Source organism: Silurus meridionalis, chromosome 9 (assembly GCF_014805685.1).
Source record: "Silurus meridionalis isolate SWU-2019-XX chromosome 9, ASM1480568v1, whole genome shotgun sequence".
Lineage (NCBI taxonomy): Eukaryota > Metazoa > Chordata > Actinopteri > Siluriformes > Siluridae > Silurus > Silurus meridionalis.
This window is the reverse complement of record NC_060892.1, coordinates 12,929,852-12,950,410: the sequence shown is the minus strand read 5'-3', so window position 1 is coordinate 12,950,410 and position 20,559 is coordinate 12,929,852. Positions and strand designations below refer to the sequence as shown.

The following is a 20,559-nucleotide window of genomic DNA, read 5'->3' as shown; positions in this document are numbered from 1 at the left end:
TATTTTTTTTAATTAATTTGCTAAGTTCAAAGGAGACATGTGTCCCTTTCAGTCATTCTCTACCTCATAACGTTGTTGACCGACAGACTCCTCTTCCCAGTTTTGCTGATGGCAAATGTTTTTCCTGTTGCTGCATCGCCCCTCGGCTGAAGTCCTGGAAGGCCGCTAGCTGCGCCTTGTCACGTTTGAGCTATCTTTACCCTGTGATTTACTTTTAGAAATGATAATCATGGTGGAAATATTTGAAGACAGCTGTGAGACTGCACTATATGCTTGACTGGTAACCCTATATTTTTCTTTATATATTTTGTTAAATAGAACTTTGCAATTGGTAATATGCCGAGTGGCTGCTTTTTAGGTTGGGTGTTTCAGAAGAACTATGCTTACTGCTAAAACTAAGAGATTCGTCAAATCCATTTAGGACTGACTCAGATGATCTCAAATGAAGCATTCCTTATTATTTTTTGTTTGTTACAGGTACAAAATTGAATAAGCATGATAATGAATTGAGAATGTCCCATAATTAATGTCACATGTTTTGTGTTATATGGTGAATGTGGGAAGGCATAAGTGGATGAGTGGTTTGATAGGGGTGCGTGTGCTACTGCTAACTAAATTCAAATTGGAATGAAAATCTTTTGTTAGACTAACACAAAAATCATGGCCATGTCAATTGGGAAATCTCCAAAAAGATTCAGAGGATTATGTATTACAGTATTTGTTGAAATCCACAATTTTGCATTGTATAATTCCTGTGCTTTACTAATGTTCATGTTTTATTCTACCTAACCTTGTAGATTATTATTTTTTGTCTGATTGACCTGAAATGCTGTTGTATCAGAAGAGCCATTTTCCTCTCCTTACTTCTTTCTTTCCTAGAGCCTTGTCAAACCTCTTTCCAAATGGAGCTGTTTTGCATCATTGAGGATATTGTTTACAATTGGCTGGATGCTCAGTGAAGGCAAATAGCTTCTCTGACCCTCATCATGATCTGGAACAGATACAAATCAACCGGACTAGATTTGCTTAACCAAAAGCGTGCAGTAACAACAAGCACGGTCATGCACTCCAACAATAGCCAGAATGAATGAACAGAAATGCATCACTGCCTAATCTAATCAGCTAATCCACAACAACCTCAAAAGCCTGATGTCCATTTTTAGGTGTACTTAAAAATATGAACACTATGAAAATAAACGAATAATGTTTATTTCTTTCAATTCCTGTATGACCATTTTTCTGCATTTCTGATGAACTTATTGGTCTGTCTGTTTGAGTCCTGTGGTGGTGTGCTCTGAACCTTATTGATATTTACCAAATGTTGTCTGTAGTTTTATACAGTATCTGTTCAAAATTGTGATGTATGTGCTGTGCACATGACAATACCCTAACTTAAGTGGAAGTTAATAAAGCTCAATACAGAAAAAAGAGCTGTGTGCTTTCAATGCCTCCTTTTAGAGGAATAAAGAAGGCCTGAGCAGAAGGGTTTAACCTGTACCCACAAACCACATCCACAACTGGCATACCGTAGCATCATCTTAACCAGACATCAATTGTCCATGGTTACATAAAACACTAGTAAGAATAGGCCACTTTGGAGTTCAAGTATATAAAAAAATAGTGGTGAGTCTAAAAATATGCTTGCAGACACTGCTAGACTATGCGTGGGCAGCATTTCTGCAGGGGCAGCAGTGCCAAGTCACTGTCTTGCCTTTGTTTACTTCGTCCAGGCCCTGGTTTGCAGATTGGGCAGCTTTTACAGGCTCAACGGTCACTCCCAGAAGTGTAATCCTCCCCTATAGTTCAGCAAGCTTCATGCAGTAGACGCCTGGGAGGGTGCAGGAGGGAACGAGTCTCTGCCCTTCCAGGCATGCACTTCCCTGAAAGGAGGGCTGGAGAGGGTCCTTCCTTTTTTCTGAGTGTTGACTAATGAAGGGATTTTTCATTTAGTTTCTTCAATTCTTTAGACACTTAGTTTGACAATACACCACAAGTTAAGTCCAAAACAATTTGCTAAGACAACATGCACAATGTAGATGACATTTACAAGACAATTATCCCTCTGATTTGAGGAATTTCGGCACGAGGGTGTACAAGCTGGCAGGCTTGTCCCTATTTACAAAGATCAGCATATATAAATCTCTGCAACTCTCCAAAGCCGCCCTCAGTGTTTTTAATGTGTGCTCTTGCTACCAAATAGACAACAGAAATAGATCTAGGGTCAGCAGGCCTTTGACAATGGACTTGAATGGCTGCAGAGGAATATAAACCTTGAAATTTTTAAATGTGAATTGAGGTTATGTAGTGGAAGTGTAATTCGGCACATTTTACAAAAAAGTACATCATGACTGTTGGTTTCTAAAAAAAAAGCACCATCACTGATTCATTAACATTCCTATAATCCAAGTCTAGCAACAGAAATTACTTTCCTGAAGGTTCTTTTGATAGTGTCAATGAATCCACAGCACCTACAAGCCTCTATTCAAATAAACATCTTGCCACAACAAAAGAGCAAGCAAATGGAGACAGGTGTGGTCACTTAATACTCGAGTATTCCTGGCCATGAGCTGGAGCTAAATGGAGCTCTGTCATTGCTTGAAAGAATGACAGCTTTCTGCTCCAATAAACGGAATGTATGAGGGTTGTAAAGGCCCCCCTCAAAATAGCTGCCCTGTTCCACCTACCTGCAACAGCTCCATCGTCTGTCAACCAAATAAACATCCAACCACCTCTCAAGTGCCTCTTCTCCACTAAACAGTTTGGCCCTGAAACTGCCTTTACATCACAACAGGCCTTTCAAGTTCTCCAGCTCAAAGACTTCACAGGTCACCCTAATGGCTGAAACAGCTCACAACAATGCATCTGCTAACAGGAAGTGCATTGGCTGCTAATTGACTGGTCTGTGATTGGTACTCCAGAAGAAGGGCTAGGACAGATGTTTAAAAGAAATGGAGCTGCTAGTGCTAAGTTAATTTGTATACATATATACATAAATACAACATAGGTTAAAAATATTTTGCACACTTTTCAAAGGAGTGGTAATATTAGATCTAGTTTACATTCATTATTTATTCACATTATTAGGAGTAGGGGCATTTCATATAAAAGTGTCATAAATAAGGCGTTGATTTGCTTGTTTAATATTAAAATAAGTGCAGGCTATTAAAACTGAATATTCAAATTTAGGTTAACCACTATGTAGATGATAGTCAAATCTCTGTTTCAGGTTTTACTTTAATATACAACCAGCACGAAACAATAGATTTCTTTAACTGGTTATTTATTCCGGCATATGGTTGCATGTCTGTGGATAATTTATTCCTAAAAATTCTCTTCCTAAACTAATTTTATCCCAATAAACACAAATTGTGAAATGATGTGTAATGATGGCTTCTCATGTAGGTTTCAGTCTCCACCTGTGGGTGGCCTCAATTACTGGACTGGCTTTGCAATTTGACATCATTTCCGATGTCAAGATAAAAATAGGTACAATATAAATATAGAAGAAACAGCCATCACTGTAAGCAATAAAGCTATCTATCTATCTATCTATCTATCTATCTATCTATCTATCTATCTATCTATCTATCTATCTATCTATCTATCTATCTATCTATATATCAGCAAATTTATAGTTGTTCTCAAAATTGTTTTGCCTATTGATAAATGGAATTATAAAAATAAAAAAGGAAGATTTGCCTCATCTAATTAATGATTATGAATCAACACTAAATTATTTAAGCTTTGTTTAGTGCTCTTTGAATGACTTTAAGCTGATTTCAAGTATTTTTTTAAGATTTTGTTTCAATTTAATGCCCCTAAATGTTTTGTAATTCAGAGGATTGTGTATATTGGAAATATAATACAAAATATATTGCTTTCTTTAAACAGATTTAATTAAAACTAAACTATGAATGACATGTTTATATTTATTCTACTGTATACATTTAAAACCAACAATGAATGTTATTTAGAATTTCTGATAAAAAAAAAAAAAAAAATAGCATAGATTCTTAACAGGAATTTCAAAATCCTTTTTTTGGGAATGCTTTGTGAGAGAAAATAGCTTTAAGAAAATTGAAATGATGAACATAACGGGGGGGATGGGCTGGGCTCAACTGAAGCAAATCAACCTCATGCATGAATTCAAATTCCCACACCTGGTCTGGGCCACAAGTAACCACCAACAAGCACCTGCTCCACCCTTGAATGACATTGCCTCTGAAGCACTGAATCCTGTGCTTAAATCATTAACATACTCAAAGACTGGCACTTAAAAAATAAACCAAAACAAGATAAGTTACAGATACAGTTAACATTTATAGAAGATACATATTATCCAGCTGTTAGTTCACTAGTAATGTTATTAACCTTTAACAAGAAACTAGATATAAATCTAAAGCATACATTTTATAAACAGTGTATATGGTAACTATCCACTAATTGTAAATCTACAAATAATACAAATTCACTTGCCAAAATATGTGCATACTATTGGAACTGAAGATCCAAACCCTCAGCTGATGTTGAATTTCTTGGATTCCAACCCCTTATTTGTTTAAATATTTGAACAAGTACAAAAATACAAATCAATTGTTTTGCCTCTGTTAGAACTCGATTCTAACCAAGGTGGTTACTTGGTTGCCTCCACCAAAAAACTGTACAGCTGCTCATTTCTGCAATTATCAATGTTTATCAGCCGGTCATGTGGCTAATAGACAGCAAATACAGATCAAAATTTTCAGTTTATTTAAAGTGAACGATAAGTTTTATGAAATTGTAAGGTCTTGCAAAACTGAAGATTACAAAAGACCAAGCGACAGATCTGTGCCCTCTTATCTCTGTGCCCTCTTTTCTGGGCAAATTAGAGTGATCTCAAACCATTCATCTCAATATGTGTTTGTAATGCTTTTCTGCATAACATAATTGTAAAGAGCAGATATTTAAGTTGCTGTAGGCTTCCTATCAACTAAAACCAGTCTCAGGCATGGGCAGTATTTATTACACATGTATTTCAAATACGTATTTCAAATATAAAAGATAATTAGTATTTGATAGGGTTGATGAAAATTGCTTAATATTGTGTATCAAAATACTTCAGTGTTTTGTATTTTAGTAGTTTTAAAATACAGTAAAATACTTTGTAAGAAGTCTACATGATGACCATAAAAACGCAGCCTCTGATATGGACCTTCTTAGCACTTTGCCCAGACTTGTTGAGATCAGAAAAGAAAATTGAACCATATGGAAGAAGGTGGTCAAGGTAAGAAGCATGCTGACTGTCTGCCAGCTTTCAAATACAATGATTGATAAATAAATATTTGATTTATGAATACTGTACCCTCATTGAAGTAGCTGTATAATAGGATCATGATTTTGCATACCAGTGCATGAATGAACGGCCTGACACATAATATATTATATTTATGATTAACAATCAAATGATTAATTTGTTAGAAACTAGTTGCTATGAATGCAGGTGCCATCAGTTGTCTTCTTATGAATGACTTGTTTGTCACTGAGTCAGTGTTGCTGATGTAAAGTAACATTGTTTACTTAATCAACCGAGTCAGTGTAATCGTGAAGGAGATCAAATAGACCAATTGATGGAAGGTTTGTGAAGATGTATCTTTCCCCCAGTCTGATCTTTATCTTCTTATCACTTTTATCAATACGGTGTCTCTACCCATAAGACACTCATTTGTTTATTGTTTATTGTTTTATGCACTATTCTGTGTAATCTGTGGTGTTGAATGTAAACATTATTAAATGCTCTTGACCTATATATGATTTTATATATTGCACAACAGACATATGATTGGCTGGTTGAATAATTGTATAAACAAGCAAGTTTTCAGATGTTCCTAATAAAGTAAATGGTGAGTATACATCGGAATAACAAGAAATCATTATAAGAAGAACTAAATAAGTCAGGTGAGTCACAAAAATTGTGATTTATTCTTGCTAGATTTTAAAACAATTATGGGAACCAAATCAGGGAAAATAATTATTGTAAATCATTTCTTTACCCTAAAATGCCTATTTTACTGTTTCCATAAGCAACATATAAACCAGGACATTTGGCAATAGGGTATTTGTACCATGAATTGGTAAAGCAGTATTGTTCAGACTGTAGCACTGCTGTTTATGGAGAGGTATGTTTTGCATGTTGTTGCAGATGCAGAGAAGAGGGATACTGATGTCTCTGGCAGCACAGCCTAAGGGCTGTATTTAGAGTGTTTTTTACCTTGCGCTCTCTTTCAAGGGCCAGCTGCAAGGTGTCTCTTTGGGACAATCCAGATGTTTGCTCATAAAGACAAGGCACTTCAAATGGCTGTGAACACCCTAACCAGCTCATTCACTGTGAATTGTGCTTAAAGTTGTACACTGGGACAGGGGAAACAACTCAGAGCCTTTCCCTGTAATCATGCAGCTGGCTGTTGTAGGGGTTGAAGCAGGCCTGCCATTCACTTTCCACATGACATCTTCAGGCAAGAAGGCAGAGCTCAGAAACTACCAAATAGCTTCAATAGCAGAGCTTTCCCTTGGGAACTTGAACTTGAACTCAGAGGTAACTTGATATACAAACACACAGCTGTTGAGCTTTAAAGCTTTGAGTTTCTTTATTAAAAGCTAATATTCTGATTAAATGCTAATATTCTAATAATGACATAAAAAAATGCTTTTTACAGTTTTAGTTTGAAACACAGTATTTCTCAAGAAAAATTCAACAGAAAAGGAATGGTTTTAGCTCGAACACAAACAAGTAAGTTCAAAAACACGAGTTAATGCAAGACATTAAAAGAACTAGAAGAGCAAATAAAGCACCCTGAATTTGGCAGTAATCCTGACAGCCATTAGCCTATGCACTTTAAAGACTGAGAGAGAAAGAGGCTTTCACATGGTTTTAATCAAAGTAGCACCAACAAAGTCGATCACAGCACAACGAAGAACAAGAGACATCCTAGTCAAAACACGGCTTTGAGCTTCAAAGTGAATGCTGAGTGCCTGCATACACAGCCCTGATGAGGCATTGGTGAGGGAACATGCAAGCAAATCAGAAGACTAATCAGTCCCTTAACAGCCTACACAGACAGTCTGCTGAGTGTGCATGTGGGTCTAGTCAATGAGCACAATGAGATGTACAGCAGGATGAATAAGTGTGTATGGTATGGTAGAAAGACTTTTATACCTGGGTTTTTTTAATCAGTGGATGTAATGTTATTTGTCACTGTGATCTGACTGAAATTTCCACAAGAGGGCAACAGATAGACATTTGTTTGTTTACAAGGTGGCCTTAAAGACATAGGCCACCTCTTGAACTTCTGAACTTATTAGGCCCATTTATATGCACTGTTCATGCATGGTGTATTTTATTATAAGTAAAAATAATTGTGCATTCCATAGAGAATGTGATTTTATAGTTGAAAAGCCCACAGTTTTCCACATATTCCACATATATATTATATTTACAGAATATTTTACTTCTATTTTCACACATTTATTTTTATATGTGATGATTGTGTTTAATGATAATGAAATAATATGTGTATGTATGTATGTATGTATGTTTATATGTATGCAGTAATCCCCCGTTTATCGCGGTGGTTACGTTCCAAGACTGTCCACGATAAACGAAAAACTGTAAAGAGAATGCTATTTTATGTATACAGTACTGTACTGTATTAACACTTTACTTCATTTTATAATAAATAATTATATTTTGATTAATAAATTACATTATCATGCTATCTGCAAGCGACCGGGAACAGCAAAACAAAATTGTTATGTGGCAAATGCAATTTCGCAATGTTTTAATATGTTTTAAGGAAGGAATAAGGTCATTTGGAAGTTGATGGCTGCAATATATCAAAACATTGGGCAACAAATAGGGATAGAGTAACAAAAGGTTGAAAAAGTAATTGTTAATTAGGTTAATTGCCAGTAACATGATTGGATATAAAAAGTACAGAGTACCCTAGAGTGTCTGTCAGAAGTAAAGATAGGCAGAGATTCACCAAACCAAAGCTAAAAACTGCATTTACAGATTGTGGAACAATTTCACAATAATGTTCCTCAACATAAAACTGCAAAGACAAAATAGCTCATCATCTACAGTACATAATATCTTCAAAAGATTCTGAGAAGTCGGAGAAAGGGACACTGATATACTGCATATAGCCTCTATTGCAACAGCATTGCTTCGTAGTAGAAAGTTGACGTACTAAACTGGCCTGCCTGTAGTACTGAACTTTCATCAATTGAAAACATTTAGCTCATTATGAAAAGAAATTATATGAAAAGAAGTCCCAGGACTGTTGAGCACCTAGAATCTTGTATTAGACAAAAATGCAACAGTATTTCTCTCTACCAACTGGTCTCCTCAGTTCACAGACATATATGGACTGTTGTTAAAAAAGAGGGGATGCTACACAGTGGTAAGCATGGCCCTGTCCAAACATGTTTAAGACGTTGAAGCTATCAAATCCAAAATTAACATATTATTTCCTTAAAATTTTTCATTTCCTTAGTTTAAACTTTTGTTTTCTATGTTTCTATTGTATGTAAAAAAATGGGTTCATAAGATTTGCAAATCATTGCATTCTGCTTTTATTTACATTATACAGAGCGTCCCAATTTTTTTGGAATTGGAGTTGCAAATAAAGCCCAACCATCAGTGCCAACAAATGAACCTGCTCAATTCCCCAGGCTTCTGTGTGAAATAAGAACCTGTCTAGTTTAAAAGTCATTTATTCTGTTTTAAATGCAATATCTGCAATGTCTAATTTCATGAATTATCTGACCCCCAAAAATCGACCCAAAAGTAAACATCCAGTATGACTGTTTGTTTTAAAGATGATCTTTTGACATCACTACATCACTGTGTACTCTAATAAACTGATATGATGGTGCAAGACTTATGCTAAATGCATTCCAGAGTATATATGTATCCCATACAATACTGGGTAATATGATGTTAATAGATTGCACTCTTATTTTACTAGTTTGTACTATTGCTTGAAACACCACAGACAGGAAACAACCTCATCATAACCTTTGATCCTACAGAACACTATTGCACAAGCGATTACAAACAGATGGATTTGTACTCTAAGGCCTCCATGAGATTGGAGAGGGCTAACATTTTTCATGAATGGACTGAGATCATGAGAGGAAAGAGGCTGAACAATGAAAAGCAATCCATATAAATGCATGAATAAATGCATTGACTTGCCTTTATCAGCGTTAGTACGAGTCCTCAATGACAGCATAGGTCAACACTGTCATGACACTTTCACATTTCAGACAGGATCAAGACAAAATATATATGATATCACTAGATGATGAAATAATCAGCAGTTTTCGATGAAATGACTGACATTCCCAGCAAAGGAAATTATTCATTCTATTGAGCATGAATGAATAGAATGTCATTATATATCACTTGAAAAAAAAAAAACTTCAGTAGTCAGTGAAATTTATGTTCGATAAGCTAATAAAGATAATAAAGACAGCATTATGCATTGGTGAAAGTAATAAAAACAACCTTAAACTGGCACAGAGGGCCTAACCTTAACTGTAACTAAGTAATTTGTTTTCTGAGTAAGAGAGACATAATCAAAAAGTAAATCCTACTCTATTTACTCGCTTATTCAAAATAATGCTGGCTTTCATCTAATTCTAATCTAATGTTTATATCATTGGACCTTTATTTTTAAGTCCCAATTGCTGCAGAACAATGGTAATTGTAATTTGTTGTATCATCAAATTAGAATCATCTTCTTGGCTGCTTAGTCACTATGCAACTACATCAGATCTGTATGCTCTGATAATGTCTAAGCAATGAAAAAAACTTTTCAGATTTCTCCCACCTCTTTTCAGACCCCAGCAACCTAACAACAAGGCTCTGACCACAAAGATTTGGGTTCTCCTTTACAGATGCTAGTGAAATACTAGACACTGCAACTCAGTGGCCTGTTGTGAATGATGTGCACACCATTAAATAGACCATATTAAAATTCTCAAAATACTTTTTACTAGTTCTACTACTAGGACTGCTAGACCATGGCATAGCCCAATCTTTGCTAAATGTGTATTTTGTCATCACTGCATGCAGAGGTGTGCAGTAGAATTGCGATTATAGTAGTACAGTAGATCAGTACTACTGTCAGATACAAAGCTCACAGATAACGAAAGGTACCAGCATTTTTTTAAGAAAGGAAAAAACTCAGTTTTAAAAGGGCACAGCTGCCCCACATTTCAGTGTTCTGTCCTGAGCTTGGATTAGATTACATTCAATTAGATTAGATTAAACTCTGTGTAGAGGTAAATCATATTACTCCTAGGTGTAAATGAGTGGGTAAATGAAGATTGGTGATGGACTGGTATCCCATCCAGGGTGTATTTCTACTTCATGTTGAGCATTCTAGAGATGCCCTGTGGCCCTGATCAGGATAAAGGTGTTACTGTTACTGAGTAAATCCAATTATGTTACTTGGATAATTCGTAAAGGAGCACGCTCATTTTTAATAAAGAGATGCAATTTACAGATGCAAGATTATTATGCGAGTCTATTATTATTATATGAACCCCAGTGACATGGAAAAGTAAATGTTGGTACCTCTTAAGAGTGTATTTGGCAGCCTTATATTATTATAGCGCGCCATCTACCGACTCTGATTTACAATGACAGTTGATTGTTACTGGAGTTTCTGCCGGACACCATATGGCGCGAATAATAATTAGAATAAGATTTATAGAAATTCTATCATCAACATCATTACACAAATTGTGGAATTCATACAACGCATTAATAGGTAACAACCTAAAATATTTCTCATAACTGAACAACGAAAACTGAACAGTTTGTTCAGAGAAAATTTTCTTGAATAGGAATGGTTCTGTAAGTGAGGGCTACTGTTTAACCTTGTTAAACTTGCAAACTAAACTCGACGTACTAGAGGTCCCGAGAATTCATAAAAAAAATGAAGGGCGAGGGGGAAAGGGGGAAAGGACGCACTATCTGTTTAAGGTGACCTGCTGGTGGTGTGTGTTCACCAGATCCCATCCGCTCACACGCAGGCCTGTACTTTAGCCCTGCAGGGGGAGGTTCATTTTCACGTCTGTGTGCAATGCTCGTAGCAATTCATTTACCTCTCTTATAGAAGCCAATTTACCGTTACATCTTAATTTATACATTAATTATTTCTTCGTCATTCTTTCATTCATTCGGTATTTTTTCTTTCTCGTCCATACGTCTAAGACTCTAAAGAGTACAAATTACAGTTTTCGTCATAAATATGGTTTAACGTCCAAAGGATTTAACGTCCAAAGGACCCTGTAACCATGGTTTGTGTGTGTGTGTGTGTGTGTGTGTGTGCGCGCGCGCTCGCTCGCGTGCGCGCCCTCGCAGCCCAAACCTCACCATCTGTTGGATGTCCAGAAGGTGTGTTATGATCCTGTTCGCAGAAACTGCCAAAAGGGGAAACGGCGGCTTATCGATTGAACTGATAAAGAGGAGCATTTAAGAGGCCAGATGTGCGAGGTCAAAACAAACAAAAAAACCCACACAACCGACTAGCACAAGCGAAAGGTCGCGCGCATCAGGCACCAGTCCTGCACACTGAACATGCAGCTCGTCGTTGTGTTTAGCTCTTGCTGGATTGCCGTCGCATTGGCAGACTCTGGGCCGCATCTGGCCAATGACTGGGGAGAACCCGTCCGCCTTAGGCACCTGTACGCGACGAGACCCGGCCTGCACCTCCAGATCAGCAAAGATGGGAAAATCGGCGGATCTCACGTGCAAAGCTCGCACAGTGAGTACTAAAATAACATGTACCCAGTGTATTTATTACAACTTCCTAAAACTAACGCAACAGTATGGTCATATATATTTAATTTGGTTGATCATAATGTGTAGCCAAGAAGCGCATAATTTCATTTGCGCATCATTAAATGTTCTACTCCAGTGCGTATTTAGGCATGTTAGAAGTTGCAGTGGGCGAAATCTATATAATCATTTCGTGGACGTATCTCAGATATCGTGGATAATTCTAGAACTTTTTCAGTGGTAGGGATTTAATCCGAGGTGCATAAAATAAACCATATTGTTTTTTTTTTTTCAGGTTTGGTGGAGATTCGCACCGTGGAAACAGGCTGCGTGGTTATTAGAGGTGTCGCGAGCTCACATTATCTCTGTATGGAGGCCAACGGCAAGCTTTATGGTTCGGTGAGGCGTTTATACAACTTGTATTTATTTTCATAGCCTGTGATTTGACTACAACGATAAACGTGCAATTCCTGGTAATACTAATTATTTGAGGAAGTATAAAAAAGAATGTAATCTTGCATCGGATGTTTTTTTTTTAGTTCAACATTTACTTTCCAAAAGTTCATTCCTCCAACTAAACACCTGCATCATCATGTAAATAATAAACGTAGACATGATCAATATCCCTAGATTTAAAGTTTTACCATGCCTTCTGTTCTGTGGGAATTGCAAAACGCTCTAATTATGATAGTGGATCAGTTAAAACATATTTATATATTAACATCCAAACTAATCCTGGTCGTGGTCAATTTCAATCCTAAACCAAATTTAACATCTCTAATTCATCCCACATATAGATGCAAGTGTACATTTTATGGACATGTTTCAATTTCTAAAGATGATATTACAAAATTGTCCAAACATGCTTTGTGACGTCATTTTGCTACCTTTGTCCTGTGCTCGGTTTGCAAAGTTAAAGGCTGAATGAAATGGAACATACTCTTAACCCTGGTCCCTGTATTTGCAAGACAAACACCCATTTAAGAACGTAAAGTGAGCACACGACTGATATGTTCTTGTATATGACAATTACTGACTGTTTATTTATTTTATTTTTTTCAATAGCACATTTATATAAAAGAGGACTGCTCTTTTCATGAACAAATTATGCCAGATGGCTACAACATCTACATCTCGGGGAAACATGGAACCCTTGTAAGCTTGGGTGGTGGAAAGAACCGACGTCAAAATGCTCTCTCTCAGTTCCTGCCCCTGCTCAATACGCTGCCACAGGAGCCTACCGAGTACAATGTGAGAAAAGTGCATTCTCCAGTTGACCCAGAACAGGATCTTCACTTGGGCATACAAGTAGACAGCATGGAATCCTTTGGGAAGATCTCCCAGATTGTCATTCAAAGCCCAAGCTTCAACAAAAGATGAGTAGAGTTCAAAGTTTCCAAAAGATGTGACTTATGCAGAGGCAAGAGGCTGAACGGAACCAGCTCTATCTGAAAACAGAGCCCAGATGACCAAAAGAACTTGGAGAAAAAGGAGGATAATGTTTCCCAAAGATCATTCTTAACCCCAAATTGTACGGGTGGATTACACAGAATACGCTTCAAAATATAGATCACTCCAAATGGCAAATGCTGAGGCTCAAAGAAAAGTGTGAGCAGCTTAATAGGGTTATTTATTTCTGAAATTAATATTCACTGTTGTCTCTGTATCTTGTAGTAAATACTTTTTTTTATTGTGCACTTGTATCTACTGTGAACCTTTTTTTTTATTTGTTGTATTTATCAGAGGCTGAACTTCTGTTAGATTTAAAATCTCTGATAAAGTCTGGCTTCATTATTATTAAAAAAAATTCTTATGAGAAAAGCTTGTGATTGAAAAGAATGCAAATTACATAATGCTTGTCATGGATTATATATATATATATATATATATATATATATATATATATATATATATATATATATATATATATATATATAATACAGAGTCCACAATCTGTATAAACTATACAATGGCACATAATACAATACAAAAAGGTTATCAGTAAATTGTCAGTTTTTAAAGGGATAAGGCAAAAAGGGTTTTTTAAAGGGATACATAATTTGACAGAGTTACACACAATGGCACTGTATGAAATTGTGCTTCAAATGAGGGCACATTTGCATATTGACATTTTGTAACAGAAGTCTAATACCTCACATCACAATGCATAATTAGTTAATTATATATTCCAGATTCTATCTTACATACTCCACAAGGAATTGAGATTTCAGTATATTGAAAATATATTTGTTTATTAAATCTCCACCTTGTCTATGATTTCCTGCCATAATTAAACAACCCACAATTTTTCTTGGAAAAGAAAAAAAAAAATAGCAATGATATTTATTTTTACTTTCAACAACAGGCAGATACTATGAATTTGGAAAGCATGAAAGCATCAGCATATTATAAAATTGTATGACGATAATGAACCCATTAAAATACATTTTATCTTACAATGCTGGCTTTTGAACTAAGAATTATTTTAATGTAAAATGCAACGTAAAAGCACAGTTCAACACACATGCAATAAATGAATCATTGCATCATTTAACTATACTGTAGCTGTGAGGTATTTCATCCCTTTAACCCCAAACATTCATCCATTAGATTTTTTTACTTTTCCTCTCTTTATTTAAAAACATGCATGAAAACGATACAATTCCCTAACAATATTTGAAATAAATGGATGATCATTATTGTTATAGTAGCTTTTTGTTGTCTTATTTACACTAATTATGTAAATATGTGTAATTCACGTAACAAGGTCTAGTTAAAGCATTTGTCAATATTTGTAACTTAAACTTTTTGGGGTTAGCTTCTTGTTTGACCTTTTTTGGCCACACTTTTACATTACATTTATTTATTACATTAATCAAGTCATGTTACATTTATCATGCGGTTTCTTTTTAATGGCTTAGTAACATAGTACTTCTTCTTTCTGATCATCCGTCTCCATACCCCCCTGTCCTCTACATCTGCCTTTTTCCAACCAACAACCTGTATGTCTTTCCCTACCTTATCCATAAGATACCTTTGTCTTCCTCTTTTCCTCCTTCCTGGCGGCTCCATCCTGAGCATTCTTTTACCGATATACTCCATGTCCCTCTTTTGCACATGTCCAAACCATCTGTATTGCGCCTTCCTCACCTTCTACCAAAAACGTCATACATGCGCTGTTCCTCTAATAAACTTGTTTTTTAATCCTGTCCATCGTCGTCACCCCCAATTAAAATTTGGGCATCTTCAGCTCTGCTACCTCCAGCTCCACCTCCTGTTTTTTACTCAATGCCACTGTCTCTAAACCATTCAACATCGCAGGTCTCACCACAGTCCTATAAACTTTCCCTTTCACTTTTGCAGATACTCTTCTATCACAAATCACTCCTGCCATCACTCTTCTCCACCCACTCCACCCTGCCTGCACTCTTTTCCTCAATTTAAGTGACACATTCTCTATTACTTATTGCACTGTTGACACCAGGTACTATTATCTCATTTAGTAACATAGGATTTGACCTTCGTTATTCAAAACAGATTTGTTTTCCCCCATTAGATCTGATGTGCCAGTATACCTAAATTCATACTATTTATATAATAGGCAAAAGAAACCCTTCATGTCTTTAAAATAATTATATCTCTATAATGTATGACACAGAGCACCCTTCATGTGTATAACCCACTAATTACCTGGAAAAGACTTCCATTCCATTTAGTGGTGTTATTGCTCCCTCTAGTGGAGAGATATTTGAACTACATTTGCACTTTAAATACAAGCCATTATTTTAGATTATTTCAGATCTGATACCCATTTTAATAATAATAATAATAATAATAATAATAATAATAATAATTAATTATTATTATTATTATTATTATTGTCACCATCATTATTAGCATTATAATAATAATAATTATTATTATTATTACTAAAAACATTTTTGAAATATTAATTCTAAACATTTTTTAATTTAAAAGCTTATTACTTGTTTAATAAATATTTTACTATATACTTAAAAATACACCACCGTATGTCCCAGGATTTAAAGAAAAAAATCAACAGTATTTGGGTATAGAATCAACTTAAACTCTATCGACCTCTGGAATTGGATTTGGTTCCGAGACCACTTCAATGTACATGTAGTGTTGCTTTGCACCAGAAGGGGGCGATAACCACGAGCTGTTACAAGCCTGAATCAAGAAGAAGTCGCCCTACCGGAAGACAGTAGTTAATATAGCCTTGTCGTAGGTATTCAGTTGCTAACTCAAATATCAGGATAAATACAACATTTTTCTTTTATTAAAATGGCAGGTATATCGCGAAGTGTTACGGACGACTTGTTCGACTCGATTATAATGGCAGACGACAGGTAAAACAAAAACAATTGCGTTTGAACTAACGAGCTATCAGTGTTTCTTTGAATCAGTAAGATATTTCCAGAAGTTTCTACAACACAATACAAAAAAATCTATTTTGGTTTTGTCTCATATTTATAGCCTAGCATAACCATACCTTGTTTAAATAGCCAAAATAGTAATTTGGCTACTTAGACACATCTAAATTTATAAAAAAAAAAACACTCTTGCCGTAACCCGAACTCTGGCCCTAATTCTATCTCTAACCGCATCTCTAGCCCTAATCCTATCTTTAACCCTAACTATAGCCCAAACCCTAACTCGCCCAAACCGTGTCTCTAGCCCTAATCCTATATTTAATCCTAACTCTAGCAATAACCCATAGTCTAGCCTTAACCATAAACCTAACACTAACCCTTTCTCAAGCTCTAACCCTATCTCTGGCTATAACAATAACTCTAACCCTAATCCTGTCTCATGCCTTAACCCTTACTCTAGCCCTAATAATATCTTTTAATTAAACATTAGTCTTAGCCCTAACTTTATCTCTAACCATAACCCTATCTCAAGCTATAAACCTAACTCCAGCCCAAATCCTATCTTGAAGTCAAACTCTAGTCTTAGCCCTAGAGATAGATTGTGGGCTAGAGTTAGGGCTAAGACTAGAGTTTGACTTGCAAATGTTCATTATTTTGAAGGTAGAGAAGTCATAATTGACCGTTCTTAGCAAAGCAAAGAACGGTCAATTATGACTTCTCTACCTTCAAAATAATGAACATTTGCTTTCTATATATTTTTTCAAAACTGATTTGTTAAATGGCTTCACTTCATATGCCATTTATTTATTTATCTATCAGAATGGTGTAGAAGATACCATTTATTCATTTATTACATTTGTATTTATTTATTATTTTTAACTGGAGCCTATTCCAGGAATACTGGGAGCTTGGTAAGAGTACACACCCATGTACATAGTAAGTCTAGGAGGAAACCGGTGCCATTTGGGGAAAAATGTAAGAAACTTAACTTGGACAGAAACCTGAGCTCAGGAGTGAATCAGGGATCCAGATCTGTGAGATGGCATTGCTATCTACTGTACAACCAAGCCATTAAAAATCATATACTGTAAATTGCAAAGCCTGCACCACCCCTAATATTTTTTCTCTGATCTCTTTAACATTTTACATGTTTAGGGCTCTGATGTTATAATTACGGGATGCACATATTTTTTCATGGCTGCAGGTTCCATGTAGATGGATATCATAAAGGATTTGAGGAAGGAATGCAACAAGGATTCATTGAGGGCCGAAACCATGGGATGCTTCATGGTGCCAAACTCTCAGCTGAGGTGTGCATAATTACATCACATACCACAATTTTGGTTTTTTTTGTTGTTGTTTTTTTTTTTTAAACCACAACTTATTATTTTAGGTTTCTTTTTATCATGGGTTTGCACTCACTTGGAAATGTCTCCTGCAAAACACTGAAGATGTTAAAGCAAGGTAAGCCATTTGTTTCCAAATCTTTGTTTCCATTTAGACCAGGTCACTTTTCTGTATGTCCTGTACATTTGTGGAAAAAAAGACATTCTGAGTCGGGTTGTTTTCCCAGGAAACGACTGAAAGCTGTTGAGACTTTGGATGCAATGATCCAGACTTTTCCATATGAAGACCCACAGTATGAGAACCTCCAGGAAAACATGGAAAGAGTGAGGGCCAAGTTTAGACAGGTAGAGCACTTACTAATTTGCTTCAAGTCATATAAATATAAATAAATGTTGTGTGGAAACAGTGACTCAGCAAAATACAGTACAAAAGTGTTGCAGCTATAATGCTAACAAAACATACAGTCGCCACACATTTGAAGACGCTAGCCATACTTTAATAACGTCTTTATACGCAACAAGAGAACACCATAGCTTGAAGTGTTCCTAAATGTTAGCCAAAGTCAAAAGCCTTCATCACCAGAGAAATTGTCAAGATGGTAGAAGCAGTTTATGTGTTGCATGTTTTTAATTTTTCATAGTCTGTATATCATAAGATTGTTATACTGGATTTTTCTTAGCCTAGTTAATTGGAACTCTGGGAATTGCCAGCATATTCCTGGACTGAGCAAAATTAATCTTAGATTTGCGAGGAGGCTAGCTGCTAAATTTGTAAATAGTTTGCTCCTGGAGGAAACATTGTATATATCAAAGTAACATTAGCTAAGACAGAAAAATACAGAGTATGTTTATTTGCCCAATTTTACTGCATGCAATACTTTGTGTATGTGACAAGAAATTTGTATTTGAAAATTGGCAAAACATTTTTCTGTCATAGGTGTGTTCTTTACTCAGCGTGACTGCAGATTTTCGTGAGTATGTGTCTGGATCAGAAGGAATGTCATTCTGAACAACTGCTGAGCTGAACTCTTTTCTGAGATTTGGATCACAAGTCGTCTTTGACTCGCAGCACACCGAAAAAGAGAGAGAGAGACGTGCCGTTGTGTTGTATATGCAGGCATGTCCAGTGAACAGTGGGAATGTTTTTGGAAATGTAATGCTGTGGGGTTGATGTTTGACATTCCTCGTTACGTTAAAGTAAAAAAAGAAGGAAATAAGACAGGGACTAATCCTGGGATAGTCCTTTTTAGAAGATTGGTATATCCTGATCTCTGATCAATAACTGGTTGAATTTGGCTTTCTGGTAGATTTTGTCCTCATGTGCATAAACACCATCTGGTGGTTAAGTTGGAGAAAACAGCCACCATCAGACATTTTTATCTTCATGGATGCATATCTCCACCTGCTGGCGCAGATCAGAACTAGATTGACTTTTTCAATCCTGGGTAATGCTGACTGAATCAACACATATACAGCATTCCATCTATATTTCACTCAGAAGTGTCTTGGTTCTTATTAACAAGTGCAATAAAGAAGTGTAATGATCAGAGATGTGAGAGATTCAGAAAAATATTTTATGCAAGATTGCTAGTTTGCATTAATTGCTACACTCAGCTTTGATCAAATAATAATTTAATAACTACATAAACAAGGAATTAAACATGATGGCGCATGTTAGAAAAAAAAAAATCAACTGGATGGTGCATTGTTAGCACATCCCGATGTGTTTATTCCTGTTAAACTACATCGATTTGCCAAAAAATAAAATATTTAATTTATTACAGAACATGATGGCACTTTTTTTTTCCCCATCAATTTATAGTTCACTTTGAAGTTGTGAAATACCCAAACTCATGCTAGATCCTGTTATCATTAAGATAATGAAACGTGAATGAATGAGACAAAAATTTCACCCATATAAAGCACTGACATTTGAGACTTCTTCCAAATTAATATGCTTAATAAATGTTTTTAGAGAAAACTTTACCTTATCAACAATTACACCACAATTTCTTTTTTCTGTCAATGTGGCACATCCACTATACAAGATGTAAGGAATATTGAAACGGATTAGAATTGCTGCTGGTACGACTGTAGAGGAAATTATTTTATACCTGTTCAGTCCGATTTGAGAATGCAACCATGCTTTGGTGTAAATGTGTTCAATTGTTTACATAATAAAAAAAAAAAATGAATGCTTGGAATTAATTCAGTTTTATCCATCTGCTTAATAGTTTGTCAACCAAGTTAGTTGTCTATAGTCTTGCGCTTTCTAAAGTTTTGCAGTAAAGAACTGAAACCTGTATTCTAATATTTTTTTATTTCTTTGGAAATTCTTCTCTCATCTTTTGTCGTAAAATGCTGGCATAAAAGGTTCAAAGGTATCTTAGATTTCAGTAGAAGTGCCGCCATGCTGGATCATTAGTTTCCTCAATTCCCACCAGAGAACGAGTGTGATTTTTATCATGCGAATGCTTACACCTGCTCTTGGCCTAAATCCCGGTTACCTTTTGTTAGTTTTGGTTAACCAACCCTGGGCCCCATGAAATTCCTCCGCTGGGTCTCTCAATGCTGTTTCACGGGTGGTCAGCAAAAGTCTGCTGACAGATAGCGTTCGGCTGCAACAATGCCACGCTGGGGCCGGCGCAAGAGGGCAGGGGCCGGGCAACGCACAGACGTTTTTTTTTTGTTCTTCTCTGCTGCCGCTTTGAGACGGAGGTGCAGCTCTGAATTCAGCTGGGTTGGCAGAGAATGAGAGGGTGGTGCTGGAAGTGGCAGCTGGTCTGCGCTCTGTGCAGCAGCAGGTGAACACAGGGCCTGATGGCGGCACCTTCAGAGCAATGACAGATAAAACCGCACTCTTCAACTAAAGGCCTCCAATCACAACACGGCAGCGCTCACTCCAGTGTGACCAGTCTTTGTCTTGTGTCGAATATATAAAGATTTATGTGATGGCTTTCTTCTTACAGATGTGCTTTTAAAAGCCAGG

The 20,559-nt window shown here is 36.2% G+C and overlaps 2 protein-coding genes across 2 annotated transcripts; both read left to right on the top strand.

Moving 5' to 3' along the window:
- The first annotated feature begins 11,403 nt into the window (after positions 1–11,403).
- Positions 11,404–13,527, top strand: fgf19 (fibroblast growth factor 19). The gene is made up of 3 exons (XM_046857966.1): positions 11,404–11,816; positions 12,126–12,229; positions 12,896–13,527. The coding sequence occupies exons 1-3, from the start codon at positions 11,630–11,632 to the stop codon at positions 13,208–13,210; spliced, it is 606 nt and encodes a 201-aa protein (XP_046713922.1). The 5' UTR covers positions 11,404–11,629; the 3' UTR covers positions 13,211–13,527.
- A 2,485-nt stretch (positions 13,528–16,012) lies between these two features.
- lto1 (LTO1 maturation factor of ABCE1) lies at positions 16,013–19,356 on the top strand. The gene is made up of 5 exons (XM_046857506.1): positions 16,013–16,200; positions 17,429–17,534; positions 17,618–17,688; positions 17,798–17,915; positions 18,508–19,356. The coding sequence occupies exons 1-5, from the start codon at positions 16,136–16,138 to the stop codon at positions 18,577–18,579; spliced, it is 432 nt and encodes a 143-aa protein (XP_046713462.1). The 5' UTR covers positions 16,013–16,135; the 3' UTR covers positions 18,580–19,356.
- Positions 19,357–20,559: the final 1,203 nt, after the last annotated feature.